This window comes from Carcharhinus amblyrhynchos, chromosome 6 (assembly GCF_965287045.1).
Source record: "Carcharhinus amblyrhynchos chromosome 6, sCarAmb.v2.hapA, whole genome shotgun sequence".
Lineage (NCBI taxonomy): Eukaryota > Metazoa > Chordata > Chondrichthyes > Carcharhiniformes > Carcharhinidae > Carcharhinus > Carcharhinus amblyrhynchos.
The window spans coordinates 70,195,242-70,218,684 of NC_137329.1; the positions used below are offsets into that span (position 1 = coordinate 70,195,242).

At 42.8% G+C, this 23,443-nt stretch overlaps 1 protein-coding gene across 1 annotated transcript in view; it reads left to right on the forward strand.

The window, feature by feature from the left end:
• The window catches only part of nup205 (nucleoporin 205), a 122,499-nt gene extending 99,734 nt beyond the window's left edge, over nt 1-22,765 (forward strand). The window contains exons 32-43 of the mRNA XM_080190618.1: nt 174-365; nt 5,364-5,485; nt 7,961-8,099; nt 11,438-11,564; nt 12,796-12,872; nt 13,788-13,916; nt 15,116-15,242; nt 16,263-16,429; nt 17,703-17,826; nt 19,840-19,959; nt 21,357-21,433; nt 22,427-22,765. Coding sequence (XP_080046744.1) covers nt 174-365; nt 5,364-5,485; nt 7,961-8,099; nt 11,438-11,564; nt 12,796-12,872; nt 13,788-13,916; nt 15,116-15,242; nt 16,263-16,429; nt 17,703-17,826; nt 19,840-19,959; nt 21,357-21,433; nt 22,427-22,579 — 1,554 coding nt within the window. The 3' untranslated portion in view covers nt 22,580-22,765. The remainder of the gene's footprint in view (nt 1-173; nt 366-5,363; nt 5,486-7,960; nt 8,100-11,437; nt 11,565-12,795; nt 12,873-13,787; nt 13,917-15,115; nt 15,243-16,262; nt 16,430-17,702; nt 17,827-19,839; nt 19,960-21,356; nt 21,434-22,426) is intronic.
• The last annotated feature ends 678 nt before the right edge of the window (nt 22,766-23,443 follow it).

Here is a 23,443-nt window from a genome sequence, read left to right on the forward strand (position 1 = left end):
TTAATTCCACATTTTATTGAATTCACACTTCTTCATCTGCCATGGTGGGATTTGAACCCGGGACCCCAGAACATTACCCTGAGGCTCTGGATTACTCATCCAATGGCAATATCACTGCCTCCCCTGTCTCTCATCCAGTATGACACTCGAGTAAATTGATTTTCCTGTTTTAGATGCTGGCACTGGCGGTGATGGACCGGATTGTGGCTATTGACCAACACAACCAGTGGCTCTACTTTCTCATCAACACCGGCTACCTGAAAGCACTGACAGACAGCCTGACTCAGGATGATGCCACACTTCAGAGCATGCTCAGTCCCAAGCCCCCATTATTGAAAGCCTTGTACCTTTATGAATCCAAAATGGTATGTGTACGTGCACGTGTGTATCTGTTTCTTGAGGGGGTGAATTTTAAAGGGTATTCATCAAACTAGGAATCAGTTGCATTAAGGAACTCCTTTTCTACTCTTTAGATTATTATTTTCACTTCAGCTTTAATCAACAGGTACATTTTACCATTTTGGGCCCATTTCATTGAGTTTGTAAGGGATTGAATTGTTCCCAGCTATTTGGAATGTCCGTTAACAGTGAGAAATGGACATAGTATGACTCTAGATTACAAACCTTTCATTCAGCACTTGATTGAAGTATGAGTTGGTACAGGTATTTCCTCTAGTGGAAGCTGCTGGAGCCATTCAAGTACCAGTAGACCATGTCACACAAATCAAGCATATTACCTTCTTCCGTTCCCTGTGGCTTATTGATATCAATTGGCTGAATAAGAAACAGCAAATGGAAGATGTAACAAGGACATAATCTACTATTTCAGTCTTAGTGTCAGGTTTATTATTCAAACATTTTATTGAGAATTAAGGTAAGTGTTGACTGGTCACATGAAAACATGATGACGTAGCTACAAAAGGGGTCATGAGATGGGAGGTGGGCGGTATCCACAAGAGCATGGGGCAGAGCACAGTGTTGTATATAATCCTGTTCTCTCTCCACAGATGTTGTCAGACCAACTGAGATTTTCCAGCATTTTCTGCTTTTGTTTCTGATTCGAGTATATTCAGTAATTTGTTTTTATCATATTATATATAATCATTGATTTTTGGAGTAAACTACCTTTGCTGAAAGTCCTTGTTGTCGGCGAGTTAGGGAACCCCAACATTCTTCATATCAGGAGTTGGCAGTATGGCAAAAGGACTTGGTTGCATCAACTCACTTGTCTTTGATGAAAATATTGTGGGTAATTGGGAAACACTCCAGAAAGAAAAATATTTGCTGCACACTCCGAGTCAAAAGAGATACAGACTTTTACCCTATTAAATCTCACTAGCCCTCAGGCTGTTGAAAGACTCAAGAAGTCATTTGTTTTTCCAGACAGAGCAGGAAAAGGTAGACCTCAATATAAAACATGGCACGATAAGGATAAGAATTGACCCGATGCACTTGAACAAAGCACTGCTCAGATCTCATCATCCTATGAAGACAGTAAAACAGATGATAGCAGACATGCCCAATGCTAAATTGAGGCTTCTCAGAGACCTTGTTAGATCAGAAATACTCAAAACTAACAACATTCATGCCTTCAGTAGGCAGATATTGTTTTTCTGTATGCCCTTTGTGATCTGGGACAGTGAGGTATTCCGCAGTACATGAAACAATTCTTTGCAGGCCAAATTTGTGACATTATTGTTGACATTTGGGATCATACTATGCAAGAACATGATGCACCTCTTCATCTCATCCTTGACAGAATTAGGACTATCCGATTAATACTTAACCCTGTGAATTGTAGATTCAGGGTCAACCAGGTTGCTTATGTGGGCCATTTACTCACAGCTGATGATGTAAAGTCCAACCCAGTCAACACAATGGCTGTATGACAAATGGCAATCTACAGACAGGCGCACACTACAGTGCTTTCTTGGTATGACAACTTTTCTTTGTAAGTTTATTCTATGTTATAGTGAGGTCACTGGACCTTTTCATCAACTTCTGTACCAGGATTGTCTAATGATGTTGTCAGATGCATCACACAGCGATATTCAGTAAATTCAAACAAACGCTTGCAGCCCCCACTAGTATTACAATAATTTGAGCACCCTTACTTGTATCAGCAGACAGCTCTCAGTATGGACTTGGTGCAGTTTGCATCCAGAATGGCAGAACCAAGAATGGCTTTGGACCAAGGGACCTCACTGACACTGAGACTCACTGTGCGCAGATCAAAAAGGAACTTCTTGCTTTAGTCTTCACCTGCCAGAAATTTCATGACTTCAGATGTGGTCATCCTGAAACTGTTAAAATAGATCACCAGCCACTCATATCTTAAAGAAGCCTCTCCACACTGCATTTGCTCAACTGCAATGCATGATGTTTTAAGTTGCAACACTCCAACATCAGCGTTATCCATAAACAGGGTAAGGAGCTGCACTTGACTGATGCTCTCCCTTAAGCCTTCTAACCCATTAAAGAACAGGTAGACTGTGAGGAAGACATAGACCTTATGGCAATAGAAGTGTTGTCCTCCTGTTGGATTTAGGAATTCAAACAGGCCTTACAGGCAGAATCACATGCATGATATTATCAAGAGTGTCTGGCCAGAATCCTCAAGTGAACTTCCTCATGAGTTTTGCATGTTCTTTGCCAACAGAGAGGAATTGACCATACAGGGTGGGTGAATATGTAGGACCTGTAATTTGTCATCCCTATTGCCCGTTGGAGGTATGGCACCATGGATACCTCGGGTTGGAAGCAATCAGATACAGGGCCAAGGAACCACTGTACCGGTCTTCCATGTATATAGACATGGAAAGGGAAGTTGTCAGATGTGCATTGTGCAATGCATTCAAATCGCATCAAGCAAAGGAACCGCTGCATTTACACAAGATGTCAGACCTCCTATGTTCATTCGCAGCAGCTGACATCTTCAAGTGGATGGTAAACAACATTTATACTTAGTTGATTCATATTCTGGGTAGTTTGAACTTGACTACTTGCAAAAAATGACAAATAAAACAGTAATCATGAAGCTTAAGAATTACTTCGCCATAAATGGCAACACTTAAAACAGACAGTGCTTGCCAATTTGTCGCTTCTAAATTTCGCAACTTTGCACACACATGGGAATTGGAACATATCACGAGCGGACCTCCCTATACACAGTCAAATTAGTTGGCAGAATGGATGGTTCACTTGGCCAGGCATCTTCTAGAGAAATAGGTACAGGATTGCAGACAACTATGCTGCACTCCACAGCCTGCCAAATCTAACACAACAGGGCCTGCCCTCATTAACACAACTTTTTCAGGTGTACTACCATGATTCCTACTATGAACACTCTGCTGCAGCCTAAACTTGAAACTAATGTGAATGATGCCCTTCTGCAGTACAGATTGAAAAGCAAAATTATGATTGAAATACCCACAGGCTTGGCTGCCTATCACCTGATCAAATGGTGACGGTTCAGACCACATGTGGCCATGACTGGTTGGCAGTGGTACACAATAATGCCCCACAATCAAACGGTAATGTGGTAGCCTCAGGCGGTGCCCACCATGGAGGCAATCACCATCACCTTCTACAAATATCAGGACCAGTAGCAACAGATAACAGTACTTCAGTCATCTGACCTGTGGCACCAGCCCCCTGCACCAGCAGACATGTAGACTCCTATGTAAACAGTTATGCATTCACAGCTTATTTAATTGTATGTCCCACAGTGGTCTGTGTGTAGGTCCTTATTTCGCACACTCTTGTGGTGGCATAAAACATGTGTCTAAACTAAATGGGGAAAATGTAGACCAAATGATCACTTGAGAACATGATGATAGCCCCTATTTTACCATTTTCATTCTAAGTGCTGAGCAGACTTGAAACTGGGAGTGTTTCAGATCCAACTTTTAGACCTGTTCTCAGGCATCCCCATACAGACACTGCCTGAAAAAGTAGCAGCAATTCTGAATTGCGCTGCAGAAATCTGTGGGCAGGACTTAACGTGCCCGAAACCCTGCAGTTCCGATTGACGCCTCCAACTGCGCAGGGTGGCAGGGGATGCCATACCCCTGCCCCCTACCCACACCGATCACACATAGTGTGACAGTGCCCCCTCCCAACCCCACTGATCTGAGTCAGAGAGTCATGTGACCCCCCCCCCCCCCCCAAACACTGATTTGAGTCAGAGAGCCGCCGGACACTCAGAACTTACCTCCTCAGAAGCTGGAGTGCCTGAATTGGGCCTCTGTGCCCATGTATGTTTCACACTGAACCTGGATGGGTGAACGGGGTGGGAAATGAGGAAGTGCCGCTAAGTTTGGGTGTGCAGCTCAGTAAGTCAACTTAAATGCATACAAATGCATTTAAATTGACGTTGTGCCCATTTCGGGTGTGGTCCTGACGATGGCCATTTCCAGGCCTTGGTAAAGGGGGAACCAGCATGGAGGGCAGGCGCAGATCGTGCTACTTGCCTCAAGCCTGACTTTACCAAGTTTTCACACCCGAAAACAGGCACAACTTGATGGTAAAGTTGGGCTCAGTGTGTCTACAAAAGAGTGACATGGCAGAAGAGCAGGAGTTATTCTCCAGGAGAGCAAGTAGAGCCCAGTGTTGTATATAGCTTTGAGCTCAGGAATAAACTACCTTTGTTGGACTTCCTTGTTGTCAGTGATTTAGGGAACTCACAACATTCTACAATAAGATTTCAGCAGACAGGTAATTTTAACTTGGGCAGTGAATTGCATGTCCTTCTGTTGTTCATTTTGTGAACCTCTACTGTCTATGCTCTTTAAATTCTGTCTTGGGGCAGTTAGGCTGATAAACACAGGCGTTAGTATGTGGGGCTGGTAATAGGTATTCATTGTGGGTTCAGCAGTTCATCAGCTTTATGGTCACTTGAACTGATGCAGGCTTTTTATTTCTAGGACTTTTGAAAACTACGTTGAAATTCTCAAACTACGCTAGGACCTGAACTCCTGTTTTCTTGATTATTACAGTAATCAGTAGCATAATCATTCTCTCTGTTGTACCTAGGTGACCGCTCCAACACTGTGGGAAAGAGTATAAGTTGGACCACTTTAACATATACAATTCATAAATGCCTATTTATTGCACACTTGATTAGGAATTGTAATTTGGAGTAATTGGTTGAGTGAGGAAACTTATCTGTAACAAAGCCTACATCGTATATTTGAATGTTGTATGCTGCAGGTTAGAAACACAGCCATAACAGTTTCCACTTAGTGTTTTTTGTCTGTTATTTCTACACAAGCTGTTAACTTGATTTCTAACACCAGACAAACGTTTTACCTTGCAACTATTTTTTATTGACCATATTTTTTCCTGTTAAACATATTCATCAGGCCTTCTTGACGAGAGTGGCTAAAGTCCAGGTGGGAGCCTTGGAGCTTCTGACAGCAGGCGCTATTGTGCACCTGTCCCAATGCCAGGTCTACGATCATCGACCTGAAACGGATTCACACAGGTAATAAGTGCTGATAGAGTCAGCAAAGTCCATAGCATTTCTTCATGTAACAGTTTGTGTGAGTGAGCAGCAGTGCATTCGGGTTGGGCTAGGAAGGAGCTGGCTCTTTCCAAGTTTAGAAATGTCAGGTAAATAGTCACCGGACAATATGGGTTCTGGGCTGAGTCCTGGTGTTTAGTTTTTTGCATTAATTGATACTTAGTTGTAGAACAAAATGAGAGAAAAAATTTGGCTCGTCACAATCAATAATTTATTATTGCCTCAAAAACAAATGAAGGTTGCTGATCCTATTTCTAAGTGGATAAATAGGGTGTTATGCATGTGATATTCAGTTATGCAGTCCATCAGGTCCTTTATTAATTTCTGGCCTGTCTGTAGATGGCTGATCTCAGTCAATTTGCTGGACATTTTTTGAAGAGGTAACAGAGGTGTTTGGTTGGGGCAGTGCTGTTGGTGCGATGTACTTGGACTTCCAAATGGCAATTGATAGAATGACGGACAACAAATTTCTGAGAGAAGTTTTGGCTCTTGGAATAAAAGTCACAACATGGATGCAAAATTAGCTGAGTGACAGGGAACAGCAGTTGGTATTAAGGAATGGTTTTTGGCCTGGAGGAAGGTTTGTAATGGAGTTTCCTAGGGGTCAGTGTTGGGATTTTTTTTTCCACAGAAGACATAAGTTCAAAGTGTGCAGATGATATGAAAATTGGAAGCATTGTGAATTGTGAGGAGGAGTGTAGAACTAAAGGAGCAAACAGATGGCAGATGGAGTTCATGGCATTAAAGTATGAAGTAATTCATTTTGGGAGAAAAATCATGGAGAACTAGTACAAAATTAAAGGGTACAACTCTAAAATGGGTGCAGGAGCAATGGGTGTATATGTACATAAATCATTGACAATGGCAGGATAGGTTGAGAGAGTGGTTAGTAAAGCATCAAGGTTCCTTTATTTTATTAGAATTGCAGAAAAAGGCCATTCAACCCATTGAGTTTACACCGATCACAATCCCACCCAGGTCCCCTGACACTAGGTCAATTTAGCATGGCCAATCTACCTAACCTGCAAATCTTTGGACTGTGGGAGGAAACCGGAGCACTCAGAGAAAACCCATGCAGACAGTGATCCGAGGCTGGGAATTGAACCTGGGCCCCTGGTGCTGTGAAGCAGCAGTGCTTGCCACAGTGCCGCTGGGGCATAGAGTACGATAAAGTAAGAAGATAATAAACTTATATAAAACATTGGTTTGGCATCAACAAGCATATTGCCTGCAGTTCTGGGTGCCAAACTTTTAGAAAGATTCTTGAGACTGGTTCCAGAGATGAAGAACGTCAGTTTTGTAGATAGAATTGAGAAGTTGGGACTGTTTCTCTTGGTGATATATAGGGTGAGAGGAGATTTGATTTTCGCTATTCAAAACCATAAGCAACCTGGACAAAATAGATAGAGAGAAACAGTTCCTATTAATGGAAGGATTGAGATTGAAAAGACACAGATTCCAAGTAATTGGAAAAGAAGCAATGACAATATGAGCAGAAATGTTTTCAAACAGTGAGTGCTTAAGACCTGGAGTGTGCTATCTGCGAGTGTGGTCAAGGCAGGGTAAATTGTTATCTGAAAAGGATGTGTGTAGCTACAGGGAGAGTAGGGGAATGACACTGGGTGAATTGCTAATTCGGAGATCTGACACAGGTACAATGGGCTGAATGGCCTTCCCCTGTGCTATAACAATTCTGCAATTCTGTGCTGTCACAATTGGCAAGAAGACCAAGACCAAGGCAGCATGGTGGTACAGTGGTTAGTGCTGCTGCATCACAGTGCCAGGGACTTGGGTTCGATTGCCGGCTTGGGTCACTGTCTGTGTGGTGTTTGCATGTTCTCCCCGTGTCTGTGCGGGTTTCCTCCTGGTGCTCCAGTTTCCTCCCATGGTCCAAAGAAATGCGGGTTAGGTGGATTGGCCATGCTAAATTGCCCGTTCGTGCTGGGGGGACTTGCTAGCATAAATACATGGGATTATGGGGATAGAGTCTGGGTGGGATTGTGGTCGGTGCAGATTCGATGGGCCGACCTGAGTATCAAAAGCTGGGAGGAACAGGTCAATCTGTCAGACCAGGAGTGTCTGAATTCAGCTCCTGACATCAGGCCTACCTTGGAGCCACTCTTGGGACTGCCCCATTCTGGGTAAACTGCTGCCATCTGAATATGCTTTCATGAGAATGGCTGCAAGAAAGGACACTTTTGTGACATTAAGTGTTGGAGCTTGCATTGAGAGACCTTGAATCTGGAAGATCACTGTATGAGTTTGGGATTAAAACCATTTTGAAGCAGTCAGTCACAATGATCTTCATTATACAAGATGTATAAAAGTTCTCCCTCTGTTCTCTGCTCTGTCAGTTAGATATGCTATATGCGTTTTCTTCACCTGTTCTTTTGGAGAGTTGCTATTTTTATGGCATATTTTCTTTTTTTTTAACAGTATGTTTTGTATAAGAGATCCATCAGGATTTATCCCAGCCCCTGTAGAGCGATATCACCAGATTCTGCTCCCAGCTCTTCGACTTTGTCAGGTTATACTAACCTCCAGCATTGGGCAAAATCAGCTGGCTGAAGGACAGGTAACTACACCAGAAATGACGACTCCTTCTTGATCAACAGTACACTTAAGTGCAGGCTATGCTAAATTCTCCAAAAAAGCACAAGGTTAACTCAGCCCTGGTTATGCCTGTCTCTTTATGGGTTATGTGGAGTGTTCCCTGTTCCATTCTTGACCCCTCCCACGACTCCTTTATTGGTACACTGACTACTGTTTTTCTGGCACTTCATGCTCTTGTGTGGACCTGGTAAAATTTATCAATTTTGCTTCTGATTTCCACCTACACATCTCCCCCCACCCCTGCCAATTATCTTCACATGGTCTATCTCTAACACTTTTTTCCCTTCCCTGACCTCTCTGTCTCCATTTATAGGGGAGGCGATGGCCTAGTACTTTTATCGCTAGACTATTTATGCAGAAATTCAGCTAATATTCTGGGGACCCACGTTCAAATCACACCATGCCAGATGGTGGAATTTGAATTCAATAAAAAATATTTGGAACTAAGAATCTACTGATGACCATGAAAACCATTGTCAATTGTCGGAAAAAACGCATCTGGTTCACTAATGTCCTTTAGGGAAAGAAATCTGCTGTCCTTACCTTGTCTGGCTTATATGTGATTCCAGAGCCACAGCAATGTGGTTGACTCTCAACTGCCCTCTGAAATGGCCCAGCAAGCCACTCAGTTCAAGGGCAAATGGGGATGGGCAATGATGCTAGTGATGTCATCTCCCACTAGTGATGCCATCTCCCACCAATGAATAAAGTTTTTGGTGATAAACTGTCTACCAGTGTACATTAAAAGCCCACCGACTCCCACAACTACCTTACTACAGCTGTTCACACTGCACATCCTGTAAGGACCCCATCCCATTCTCTCAGTTCCTTTTGTCTCTGCCGCATCTGTTCTGATGATGCCACTTTCCAAAGTAGTGCTGTCAGTATGTCTTCCTTCTTCCTTTATTGTGATTTGTCAACCACGTCCAACCTATCCCCGGGCCACTGCTCTCACCTTCTCCCCTTCCTCCCTCCCAGAACTAGGAAAGTGTCCCCTTGTCTTCACTTTTCACCCCACCGGCCTCCGCATTCAAAAGATCATCCTCCACCATTTCCACCGACTCCAGTATGATGCTACTATTCAACACATCTTCCTCATCACTCCTCCTGTCAGCATTTCACAAAGACCATTCTCTCCAGAACACCCTGGTCCACTCCTCCGTCACACACAACATCTCACCGCCCCCACCCCACCCATGCCTCCATCCCATGCAATCATAGAAGGTGCAACACCTGCTTTTACTTTCTCACCGTTCACCATCCCAGGGCCCAACCACTCCATTCAGGTGAAGCAGTGCTTCATGTGCACCTCCTTCAATCTGGTCTATTGCATTCGCTGCTTTTAATGTGGTCTACTAGAAATCAGAGAGACCAAACTCAGACGGGGTGACCTGTTTTGCAGAACACTTTCAGTCCGTCCGCAACAGGACCCAGACTTTCCTATCACTTGCCATTTTCAATACACCACCCTGCTCTTCTGTCCACATGCCTGCCCTTGACGTTTTGCAATGTTCTGGTGAACCCCAACGCAAACTGGAGGAACAGCACCTCGTCTTCCGACTGGGCACTTTACGGTCTTCTGGACTGAATATTGAGTTCAACAACTTCAGGGCATGAATTCTCCCCTCCACCTTCTCCCCATTTCCATTTATTTTGTTTCATTCCATTTCTTCTTTTCATCTCATTCATCCATTTTTATTACCCTTCCTTCTCACTTCCATTTTTCCACTACTTCATTCCAGCCCTCCTTCTTGCCTCCCACCACCTCCCCCTTTCCGAGCAACTGCCTCAACCTCTGTTCTGCCATTCACACATTCTGATCAATTAATGGATACTTTTAGCATCTCTCTCAGTTGTCTTCATCCTCATTTACATTTGCTTTGCCCTATTACAGCCTCCTCCTCCCCCAACCTCATAGTATAAATCTTTTCTGATTTTCTTCGCTCTGAGCTCTGACAAAGGGTTATCCAGATCTGAAACATTGGCTCTATTCTGTCTCCACAGATGCTGTCAGACCTGCTGAGGTTTTCCAGAATTTTCTGTTTTGTACAAGGTTAACTCTCTTGTCCCAGATTCTTGCATTATAAAATATGATATAATATCTCACTGGAGCACCTTGCAACACAGTGGTGCAGTGGTTAACTCTGCTGCATCATAGCTTCAGGGACCCTGGGTTGATTCTGGCCTTGGGTGTCTGTGGGGTTTTGGTGCTCCACCTGTGTCTGCCTTGGTTTTCATCCTGGTGCTCTGGTTTATTCCCATAGCCCAAAGATGCATAGGTTAGGTGGATTGGCCATGGTAAAAATTACCCCTCATGTATGTGTGTACGTATGGAGCATGTTCTGGCAGCTCCTGCTTTGCACTCCTCTGCACCAACAAGGCTGAGAAGAGGTTCTCATGCCCAGGAGAGGCCACTCTAGTGACCCATTGGTGTGCATCTTATTGTCCCTTGAGAAAGGGAGGCCAAGGAGGTACTCGCTACAGGGCTGTCTCGATGAAGCGTGCTGGCTGTGGAAGTAGTCCTGGAGAATGGGACTGACACTGCTGGAAGAAAAGTCTGTTGAGACTCCAGAGTACTGAGTTGCATTTGATGCTAAAAGTGGAGCGCAAAACACCCACCAAAGACAACAAATTTTCATAAAACTATCTGTTTAAATAATGTTTAAAATACAGACTTACTGGGGAACTGGAGTTCAGTTCCAGCTGCACTTGCTCTGTCAGTGATATTCACTTGCTCCTCAAAGAGGAAATATTTCCACAGGAATTCTTTATAATGTTCAAGAGCGGACAAGAGTGGGATCAAATCCCTAACCCAGATAAAATATTGTCTGCTGTGTGGTCCAATAGTAGCTGAGCCAAACTGAAGCTCAATTGACTATCAGCCATGGCTCAGTTTATTGGATCTCGGAAGATCATGGGCTGAAATCTTATTCCAAAACATGAGTACGAAATCTTAAGCTGACACACCAGTGAGAAGTGTTCTGCTGTTGAAACTGCAATCATTCAGGTGGGGTACAAGATCTCCTGGCGCTATTTGGCAAATAAGAGCAAATATTTCCCCAGTGTTCTGGCCAATTCTTCTCTCTCAATAACATTAGTTTACCTGGTTACTATCATGTGCTGTTTGTGGAAACTGGCTGTGTGCAGACTGGCTGCAGTTCCCTCACCACAACTGTAAGTACTGTTCAAAAAGTGCTTCGCTTACTTTAAGGTGGTGCCCTGAAGCCGTGAATGATGCTATATTAATGTAAGTCTTTCTTTCTTATTCCCATCTGATTATAATGGTGATTTTCTCTGCAGGTACTGCAATTCCTAATTGCCCATTCAGACCCCATCCAAGCTATCCTACGCTGCCAGCAGGTAACTGCAGGGTCCCTGCAGGAGCTGGCACTTTTGACTGGTATCATAAGCAAAGCAGCTTTACCAGGTAAGGAACGGTAATGTACAAATCTTTCTTGGCCCAATGCTTTCACCCATGGGGAAGAGTTGCTTGTTTGGAGAGCTAGTGCTGACACCATAGGCCAAATAGCCTCCTTCTGCACCATAATAATTTTGTGGGTTATCTGTTCATTTTCCCTCCATGGGGTATACTTTGGCTTTCATATTCTATATTCTCGCTGCTTCAAGTTATCACTCACTGGACCTGAAGTCCCTGGTTTGATTTCTAATTTGTGCTAAACTGACTGATTTTACCAGAGACTAGTGAGGTTTGAGATTGGGATCCGAAAATAGATCTAGCAGACCTGAGCAGAGTTTCCTCATTCCTACCCTGTCAGAAAAGTGCTCACACTCTTCTGGGCACCACTGGATAATGAGCTGGAACTTTAATGCAATCTATATGCCTTCTGTCCAGCTGAGGTCTGCAGGTCTCTTTCAGCTCATTTGCTGGGTTAGAGAGTAGGAAGTTACAAATGAAAAGTAGAAAATGCAGGGAAATACTCAGCACATCACGTGGCTGCCTTGGAAAAAAATTAGGTTGGGTTCCTGTTCCTGATGGCTATCCAGTTGTGCCTACTGGTAAGCAAATACATGGACATTGGCTGTAGACAAGGTCACCCCTAACTGTGATGATTCCTTTTTCTGGAATTGCCTTATGAAACGGGATCTACACAAATCATACCAAAGCATAGTTCTGGAACTGTGACTTACAATGTGAAGGTACCCTCCTGATTATGCAGACAATTCTCAAATGAGCCATGCAACAGCACAGTTTGGCATCTTGCATGACAGACTGATTTTCTATACTGTGACTCAAGCTTTTCTGTTTATAGTCCTAGTTCCTAAGGCACTACATGATGAGGAGTGAAATGTTTTGACGTCTTATTAATATTACCACATCAGTGGCTGACACAGCAGCCAGGGACCCGGGTTCAATTCTGGCTTTGGATGACTGTGGAGTTTGCATATTCTTCCCCTGTCTGCAGGGGTTTCTTCACACAGTCCAATGATGTATAGGTTAGATGAATTGATCATAATCAATGTACGGGGATAGGGTGGCAGCGTGGGCCAGAGTGGTTTTTTAGTGGGGGGGTACAGACTTGATGGGCTGAATGGCCTCCTCAAATATAGGACAGAAGGAAATTTAAGAGGGGGGGAGAGTTTTGGATTTGTAATTGTACTGTTCAATGATATTGCTGGTTGTAATGTATATTTTTCAGATGTGTTAAAAGGGATAGAACTGCAAGGCAATAGTGGTACTCTACTGGAATTTCAAGGTCATATTGGACGTTTCCAGGTATTTGAGTTGGTATTTTAAAATAATTGCCTCTCTCTCCTTGGAACTTTGTTTCCCCCTCCCTTTATTTTTGTGCCACACTGGGACGTGCACTTAAAACACATTGATGGCCCTTTGCCATCATTTGCTAGCACTCTGATCCTGAATTCCCCAGAATGATGCCCCAATGCAATACTGACCTTTGGTTCTGAGACCCTTGCTGCTCATTTTGATGTTGGGGAGATTACTGTTTGAAGAAAGAAAGCAGTGGGGATCTACCAGAGTGCTGCCAAATGTTCCCCCTTAAACTATCATCAGCTATTGTCAGATTAACTAGTCATGACATTTCACTGCTGATTTGGGAATTTTTTTTGTACAAACAATTGCTGTAATTTCCCATAGTAGCCATGCTTTTACGCTGTGGGGCTAATTGTCCCCTACTGCTCAGATTAGGATATAACCTAGGACCCACTGCTAGAACATCAATCCAGTTGAACTGAATTGTTCTAAGTCCTGTTAAGACCGTGAGTGCTGACTACATGTTCAATGATACTTCCTTTAATCAAGTGCTCAGAGTACTTCTGCACATTAGTGGTAGACCTGTCTGTTTTGATCAGGGTGCCTTGGTGTTAAACAACATCACTGAGAGACCTGATGTGAATACAAGCTGAGCCTGTTTTTCAGTAATCCCCCACTCTGGCTCTAGTCACCAGCCCTGGTTCCACCCTTTCAGTTAGCCAGTATGTCCATCCTGAGGTTTAAGGGTGTTTAGTTTGAAAGTGTGCTTAATTTGCACTTTTCAAATCAATTTTACAAGAACGATCAAACGCAGGATTGTTTGGAAAGTATTGTCACATATTGCTGAGAAACTCATTAAGTGTTCAGTGACAATGAAATGTTTCAAAATTTCTGCCTTACTATTTTTGTGACTGCCAGCGGCAGTGCCTGGGCCTGCTCAGCCGATTCAGTGGCTCAGACCGACTTCGTGAAGTCAAAAAGCAGCAGGAAGGCACTCAAGTCAGCAGGGTGAGCAAGAAGGATGAAATGGAACTAGCTATGCAGCAGGTATGCTTTATATTAGACCCACGGCGGGCTTCCCTTCGTGTCGGAGTTTTTGTGGATACAGCTGTATGTTTTATATAGTATGCAGAGAAGGCATATTAATTGAAGAATTTTAAAAGGGCCAAACAATGATTTTTTTTTTGCATTGTACTATAATGTGTTCAAAATAAAATTGGATTCATTTTCTCATCACCAATTTATGTTTGTGCTGCAGTGGCAGTGATTGAAATGTTCTACCCAGAATGGAAGCAATTCTGCACATTTATTCTAAATAGTTTGTTTATGTCGATAAACATAGTGTTTACTGCCTAAAATCTGATCTTAATTTGGTCCAAGTTTAGTTGAGCACATTGTTAAATGTAAACTTGGTTTCACAGGAGTTAGAACAAATATTTTATGATGCTGACAGTTGTAGGAACCAACCCACTGAACACACAGCCTTATTTAATGGCTTGTCTTCAGATGTTACCTATTTGAGTGGTACAAACACTTTAATAGAATCAAAGTTCAGCACAAGTTAATTCAGCTTTTTTGTGCATTTGCTACACTTTTAAAGAACTATCCATGTGATGCTACAGCCCCTGCTGTTTCCCAATAACTTTACAAGTCTTATATTTGCTTAATAGAAGTGTGTAATTTGTTCTTTAAAGAAACCTGGTTGGATATCTGAGGGTAAGTGCTAGGGTTCCATGGTTTCATTGTCACTGTGATGTTTCCTCAGAGACTTGGCTCAGAATTTAACACAATGGAATATTTAACGTTGTTTTGAATCTATTTGTGTGCAAATCAAGTATGCTACTGTTCGTTTCTACATCTCTGTAATTATCCTAATTGTGAGTAAATTTGATACTAGTGTTAGCCTTTTTTTTAATCTTTCAAAGTTGACAGTGGTATGGCAATGGGTCAGTGTACCAAGGTAACAGTAATATGGAAGGTGGGTTATGATACCAGGGTAACGCTAATAATCATTTAGCATGCTAAATAATTCACACCATGCATAAAAAGCAAGTTCCGGTTCATGGAAAGCATGAGTTAACTTGATTGAAATTGCATTTTTAGAGTTTACAGTTGAGAGAGGGCTCAAACTGCAACAAGGGATATAGTTGGCAAATGGCAGAAAAGATTCTGATATTTTCTAATTACTCTATTGAGGATGAAAATTTGTTAATGTTAACTGTGGTTCTTGTTTATGCCTTTTTCAGATTTGTGCAAATGTGGTGAAATATTGTCAAACACTGCTGATACAGAGCTGTCCTGGGTCCCAGTACACAATTTGTCTCTTTACTCCTAGTCTTGCTGAAGGCACATCTCGAGAAGGAAGTAGGCAGGGTAAGCCTAATGTCCTCCAACTTCACTCCTCCCAACAAGCAAATTTTGCTATATGTTCATCTTCATTTCAACAGATTGTGTACATAATATCCTCTCCATGTTAAATTTTCACAAATATAGCAGACCACTTGATATAGTGATAGCTATTGTGTAGCAGGGCATAGATAGGTTTGATTAGATTTTCTGAAGTTATCATTTTCTAAACACTTGTTTCTTTATCTCTGCAACCCTTTGAATGTTAATGAGGTTTGGTCTTTTCTGGTTAGATATGGATTAGAACTTTTATTAATGGATATTTGAGGGCGAAGGATTTATTCAAATGTAACAAGTGGTCAGTGTTGCAAATGGAAGTTCTTAATAAGACTACTTACATAAAGAGATTAAAGAACTGCTGAAAATATATGAAAGGTTATCTCAATCTGAAACATTAATTTTGTCCCTCTCCACAGATGCCGCCTAGCCTGCTGAATATTTGTAGCACTTTCTGTTTTTATTTCAGATTTCCAGCATTTATCGTATTTTGCTTTTGTACTACTGAAAAGAGAACTGGTTGCAATGATTTACGAATGCAATCTTGCAAGTAAAAGTTCTCATCAGGCATACTAACAGATCAGGAACAGCGCCATCACGGTTCCCAGCCTTCGATTGCCCAAGTGATCAGACTTTTCAGGGAGTCTCTATCTTTCCTCTAGTACTATATTTTTAGAAGCGAAAGTGACTGAAACAGCTCCACATGTGTTACCAAGAAATAAACCCCACAACTGGCATGGCTATGGAAAGGGTAAAGGAAATTCACAGAACGAAATGGAGAGGAGTGTAGCAAAAGACAGGGAAATGAGATGTAACTAATGCATTAGTTCCAATGGGCCAACGCTGTGATCTATATTGCAGTTTGACATTTTAACCATTTTTGGCAGAGACGATATCACAGGAATATAGCTTGTGACCATCCTTCTTTCAACCTGGCCATGTCGCATACTGACAACTGATAACCAGGAATTGTTTTCTCCCCGTTTGCAGATACTCAGTTACCAATGGTTCCTTACTGGAGGCTGCCCAGCCTTGGGGTCATCCTGTTCCTGTTGAAACAAAGTACAAACGATTTCTTCAGCTGTTATGAGAACCACCGGCAGAGTGTGACCAAGTATCAGAATCTACAGCATCTACCCCCAGATGAAATAAAGGAGGTTCGTGTTTGGCACTGTGTCCTTTGATTTTTAAAAAACATTTTTTGTGTGTAGGTGCTCAACCCCTTCAGATTTTCTTTTACATGACTTTGCGCGTACAATATCTCAAATCAGCTGATTAGAATATAGCTGCACAGGTACCTTCAGATTGCTGTATGGTTTTCAGGTGGTGTGTGGTACCTTCCATTTTTCAGACACCACAGGCCTTCGCTCACAGATTGCAAGCAGCGCTCTCCTTTGTCTCTATTCTGAAGGTTTTAATTCCTCCTGCAATACTTTACATGAATATTGCTCTTCCCCAACCACTGCACCGGCATGCCCCAGTCACCATTATGAGCTCAGGATAGTGAGTCCTGTCAAGGCCATTGAATCATGGTGGTATTCGCCATGGAACATGACCAGGCACTCACCTGACTTTCGATTTCCAGGAGCAAGCCACAAGTTAAGAACCAGCAGCAGGAAGCACTGAACTTCCATTTTCTTAATCCAGGTGCAAGGACACTTGCAGTGTTTGTATTGCTATCCATGTGGATTCCAGCTCTCTCTGTACTTGGGTAGTGGAAGGGAGTTTGGGTAGGGGGTGTGGGAAATTGCAGGTTTGAAACTGATGCTGTCACTACTGGGAGTTGCCTGTTGCCTGTATTTTCCATCCCCTTAGTGTCACAGGTTTAATATTTGCTCTGAAGTTCCCAGTTCATGATGAAATGTGTTTCCTTCTGTTTTGGGCCACGTTTAACAGAAGAACAAAGGTAAATGCATAAAAGTAGCTTTATTCCTGTTTAGAAGGAGGACGTTGATCTGAACCAGATCTGTCTTTCACCCCAGTATCTGTTTCAAACACAGTCCACTTATGGGTAGACCAAGATTTTTGCAGCTGGGACTCTGATTTCGGTTCTGGACTTTCTGGATGGCTCTGGGCAAATATTGAGGCTTCCACCTTGAAGAGGCTTTAATCTGTGTCTTCTGCTTTTTGAACTAATTGATATAATTAACTGTCTGGATCAATTTTATTAATTTGCTCCATGAACATCAATTGAATCTGTTGCAGAGAAATCCAGCTTGACTTTCTTAACATTTTTCCTCATTAATTTGATGCCCAGAATCATCATTGCTGCCTCCTTTTACCCTCTGAAGGTCAGCCATATCGTTGCTAAGTTGATTAAATACATGGAGGATTCCAGATGGCTTCTGACAACCAGATGTTTAAAAAAAAGGTGATAAACAAAAATGAAGGAGCAGTTGACTGATTACCTCACTGTCTTTTCTCCCACAGCTGTGCCAAGCATTAGTAACAGTTGGTGTGGACAAAATTTCAGCAGCCCAGCGACAGGTTCTGGCCCGACGTCGGCTTGTACAGCAGATCAATCACCGAGCAGAACTGCTGTCCCTCTACTGCTGTATCCTTCACTGCCTTTTCTTTTCCAGTTCAACTCCGAACATGAAAAACATACATTCCCATCACATCCAGAATGTTTTCCCAGCTTACTTCCGCATTTCCCAATGTTTTAATGAAGCCACTGCTCGGATCTCAGTGGGAGATTTACAATAGTGAAATTATTGTACTGTTTAAAATATTTACATTAAGAAGCTGAGGTATGTGCTTGAGGCCCATCATACAGGTCACAGAGTGAAAATAAGCAAACAGGCAGAGATGAGATTATGTGAAAAAGCAATTGTGTGTTTCTGTCTGTTTTAGATTAGCCTGCAGGTGACCAATCAATCGCATGATGTGACTGCTCCAGACAGATATTAATAAATTCCAGTTTACTGTGACTGAGGAACGTGCTCAGCAAATCTATGCAAAAACAAATATATTTGTATGTAAGATGTTGAGAGGTATAGATCGGGTGGATTCTCAGAGGCTTTTTCCAAGGGCTGGAATGGTTGCTACGAGAGGACACAGTTTAAGGTGCTGGGGAGTAGGTACAGAGGAGATATCAGGGGTAAGTTTCCCACTCAGAGGGTGGTGGGTGAATGGAATCAGCTGCCGTCGGTGATGGTGGAGGCAAATTCGTTAGGGTCTTTTTAAGAGACTTCTGGATGAGTACATGGGACTTAATAGGATTGAGGGTTATAGGTAAGCCTAGTACAAAGAACAACACAGCACAGGAAACAGTAGGTATGGATATGATCAGCTCAACTTGTGGGCTGAAGGGCCTGTTTGTGCTGTAGTTTTTCTATGTTCTGTGTTCTAAATCAAAACAGATTAACTTTAATTCATAAGCTTTATAGCAACATCCATGAGCCACAGCAAGCATTTCAGACTTTTGCCTGTAGTTTTGTGAATGAGCTGTAAATAACCACAGTAAAGAGTAGACTGTGAGCCAAGCAGCAACAGAAGAAATTAGCAGACTAGACAGAAGCCCTGTAAATTTGCTACCAATACCCATCACTTTATTCAGCACAGATTTGGCCAAACATCCCAATTAGCACTCCCCTGTACAGCCCTCCTGTGGGTTGCGAAGTCCTGTAACCCACCAGCTAAGTGAGGAAAATACCTAGCACTTATCCTGTCCCCATTAAATATAGAAGTATTTTCTACAAACCTCCCCACCACCAAATTAAAACCCAGCCAATGACACAGGCCAGCCTATCCCCCCCCGACTCAGCACAAACTGTTCCCCTCCCTCTTTCCAATTCTCTCAGATTCCAACCTCCTCACTTGAATAAGCAAAAACTCATCCTAAACTCCACATTTCAACCCCCCCACCCCTTTAAGCCCCTTCCTTTCCAAATACTTGAATGCAAAACAAGAAGTATGTTAGATCACTTTCTCATCTTGCATTAATTATCAAGCCAGCTGTGCTTCTACTTATGCCACTGAATTTAACCTCCATTGGATCTGGATAAATAACAAAAAAGATGAGACTGTCCTGCTGAGTTTTTCCAGCATTTTCTGTTCTGATTTCAGATTTTCAGCATCTGCAGTTTTTCTAATAGCACTTCCTGTTGGGAGGGTGTGGGGAGATGGCCCTCTCCTGTTAGGAGGGTGCGGGGTGGGGGTGGCCCTCTCCTGTTGGGAGGGTGCAGGGTGGGGGTGGCCCTCCTCCTGTTGGGAGGGTGCGGGGTGGGGGTGGCCCTCCTCCTGTTGGGAGGGTGCGGGGTGGGGGTGGCCCTCCTCCTGTTGGGAGGGTGCGGGGTGGGGGTGGCCCTCCTCCTGTTGGGAGGGTGCGGGGTGGGGGTGGCCCTCCTCCTGTTGGGAGGGTGCGGGGTGGGGGTGGCCCTCCTCCTGTTGGGAGGGTGCGGGGTGGGGGTGGCCCTCCTCCTGTTGGGAGGGCGCGGGAGGGGCCCTCCTCCTGTTGGGAGGGTGTTGGGGGGAAGGGGGGGGGAGTGGCCCTCCTTCTGTTGGGAAAATGTTATGGGGCAATGGCATCTCCTATTTTGTTCCTTAACCTATTCTAATTTTGCAGTCATTGTGGAAACCTGTCTCTTTATCTTGTGGCGACATCTGGAGTATTACTTCCTGTACTTTACCCCCACAGATTCCCATGTTTCCTTGGATTTTCTGAGTGCATCCAGACATTACCATGGTAGGTACCAGATTTAACGTTGAACAATACATATATATGACTGCTGTGGAGATACTATTTTCTAATGCAAGTCCTGGAATCCAGTGTTTACTTAGAGCGTTAGCATTTAGTACTCTGTCATTTACAGTTTCACAATGGATTATATGTTTGTGCAACATTTTTATCCTCTCTTTGCTCAAGGTCCAATATCCAATGGTCCAGGCAGTGTGGAAAGGGAAGATTTACATGAAGTCCATGGTACACTCCCATTAGATGTGTAATTAAAAAACCCAGCCAGGCATGGCATTAGTTAGTGTATAGAAGTCAGAAGTTAATAGATTCAGTTGCTGGTCTAAGTTGGGTGGGCGGTGGTAACTCTAAGGCGTGCTTGACCACTTCAGAAGGCAGTGTACCTGGTTGAAGCTGGAGTGTTCATAGACTATAAAAAGCGTAAGTAAATATTGTATCTCTGATAGACTTTAATCTGGTCTATGGCATTTTTTGCTCCCAATGCTGTATACTGTACCAAATGCAGACTGGGTGACTGCTTTGCTTTAATCTATCCACAGGCAGGACCCAGAGCTTCTTGTTGCTTGCAGACATCCTGCTCTCATGTCCAGCCTTGGCCTGTTGCAATGTTCCAGAGAAGCCAACACAAACTGGAGCAACAGCACTTCATCCTCTGGGCACTTATAACCTTCAGGACTGAACATTAAATTCAACAACTTCAGCGCATGTACTCTCTCCTCCACTTTCACCCTGTTTCCATCAATTTATTTTAATTTATTTTCATTTCTATTTCATTTTTTTCAATTTTTAAAATCTTGCTTTCCATCTTTCTTCCATGACCACAGTTTCCCCTCTGCCACCGCACTAGGACCATCTGTTACGTGTTTCATTTTGTCCTTTGACACACTGTTCACCTTTGTTCTACCAATTGCACGTTCTGATCTCTTAACATGCCGCTAACAGCATCCTTCTCAGCCATGATCATCATTTACATTGCATTTGTCTATGACATCTTTGTCAATTCTGCCATCTTCACGTACCACTGGCTCTCTATTCATTCGCCATAGCATCCCCTCCACTTTTCCTTACTACAGTACAAATCTCATGCTATCCTGTATTTTCTTCACCTCTTGCGAAGAATCATCCAGACCTGAAACATTGGCTCTATTCTCTCTCCACAGATGCCGTTAGACCTGCTGAGTTTTTTCCAGCATTTTCTGTTTTTTATTTCAGATTTCAGCATCTGCAGTAATTTGCTTTTAGCTTTTATGCTGATAGACTCTTCACAGTTTTGACCTAGTCCATGATGCCATATCGGGTCTAGTATTTCATAGTTAATTTTGGGATCTCATATTTCTGGACAAATGATTCTGAATGCTGATATGTTTTATATCTTTTATGAAACCCAGATTCCTATTCTTTTGAGACAAATCCTGACTCCAGGCGTTTGATCCTAAGTCAGATACACCAGCACGATATTGAGCAGGTAAGTTTTGATCTTGGTTCAATGCATATAATCATGCAGTGCCGTTCTTTTGGTCGTCATGTAATTGCTTGAAGTGTTTATGTTGTTAAATAAATGAATGATCTGAAGAATGACATGAATTGTGTGTTTAAAAATGGATGCATTAGTTGGGAATTTGGTGCAGAGAAAAAGTAGTGTTTTGTTTTGCCTTCAATAGATGTTCTAGTGTTGAGAGCTTTGTTTCAATACTGGTAATCTTTAAAGGCATCTCTCCAGCTATGACCTGTCCAATAGCTGAAGAAAATACCCATACAACATCTGGATAAAGGGAGGGACCACTTACACAAATTGGAACTCTATCTTAACAACTTCTACACCGTGGGCGGCACAGTGGTTAATATTGCTGCCTCACAGCGCCAGGGAACCGGATTCGATTCCAGCCTTGGGTGACTGTGTGGAGTTTGCATGTTCGCCACATGTCTGTGTGGTTTCCTCCAGGTGCTCTGATTATCTGCCAGAGCCCAAAGATTTACAGGCTAGGTGGATTGGCCATGCTAAATTTCCCATTAATGTCCAAAGATGTGTAGGTTAGGAGGATCAGCCAAGGTCAATGTGCAGGGTTATTGGGATAGGGTGGAATGTGCGCACCTTGGTAAAACACTGCTTCAGAGAAGTGGTGAAAACTTGATGGGCCAATTGGAGGCCTCCTGCACTGTAGGGATTCTATGGTTTAAATGCAATGAAGGAAAATATGATTTTGAAAGGAGCTATATTGAGTAAGCTCAGTCTCTCTGTCTCACCATGTCCCTGTGGCACTCCACTAGTTACAGTTTGCCAACACAAAAATAAATCCATTTTACTCTCTGCTTCTGTATGCTAAGCAATCCTTTATCCATGCTTTTATATTACCTTATGTGTAACGTGGGTGGTACTGTAGAGATGCCTGGTGAACATACTGCTGTGAATCAGGCATGCTTTATTGCTGTCTTTGACATATGTGGATTTTTCCTTCAGCTTCAGATTGATGCCGCAGCAAGCTTTGGGGAGTCGCTGCAAAAAAAGTTGCTTGACATTGAGACTGTTTACTGCAAAGTGCGGTCACAACACTTGTTTATTCAGGCGCTAGTTCGACGCATCCGTGGCCTAGTGAGGATGAAGAAGACTTGATGGTCATCTGCTGAAGCGCACAACTGTACACATCCACCAGCTGTTTTCTCCTCTTTCCCAATTTCCCCTTAAAATTGTGGGATTCTATAAGGCTTACAAAACTAGTTTAATATTTTTTACTAAGGATCCATCTGTAATTATAATTAAATGTTATTTTTCAGAAAGAATAAACTTCAGTTTTCCGAATTGGAGGTTGAGTTTTTTTGACACTCTGAAGCACAAAAATAATGAAAAATTGATCCAGATGAAAAGGCCAATTTGACCTTTTCCTGCCTTCCCCACTGTTCTCCTATTTATAACAACTAAACACAACAACTGATCACAAACTTGAATGTTACTATAGGTGCTGTCTTCACCATTTCACCAATAAACCAAAATTGTCTGTGCGAAACTTTCTCCCTTCCCCGCTTAGCCATACTGTCATTATTTCTCCCTCAGCTTGGCTTGTCTTGGAACACCATTTTAGAGAGGTGGGCACACAAGATGCACTTTCAGATGAGATCATGGACTAACACTCCTGCTCATTGGATGGGTGAGAGGTGTCCTGTGGCATAAAGATGCCAAGATGGTTGATATACCATCAGACTTCTAGTGAGTGCAGTTTAAGCCATTTTACTATAACTGTAACAGGGTTAACATCAAAGGATGATGGCCTTTGTCAAGCTCAAATTGTGCTTAAAATTCCATCAGCTTTTGCATTGATTACACTGATTTTGGTTGAATTGCACCAAAAGAACCAGTGTGACCAAGCTGAAATTCCACAGCAGTGCCCTTTCTCTCTGTCTTGTACCATGTAATCAACTCTTATCTGATCAGAGGTCATCGATCTAAAAAGTTAACATTGTTGCTCTCTCCACCGATATA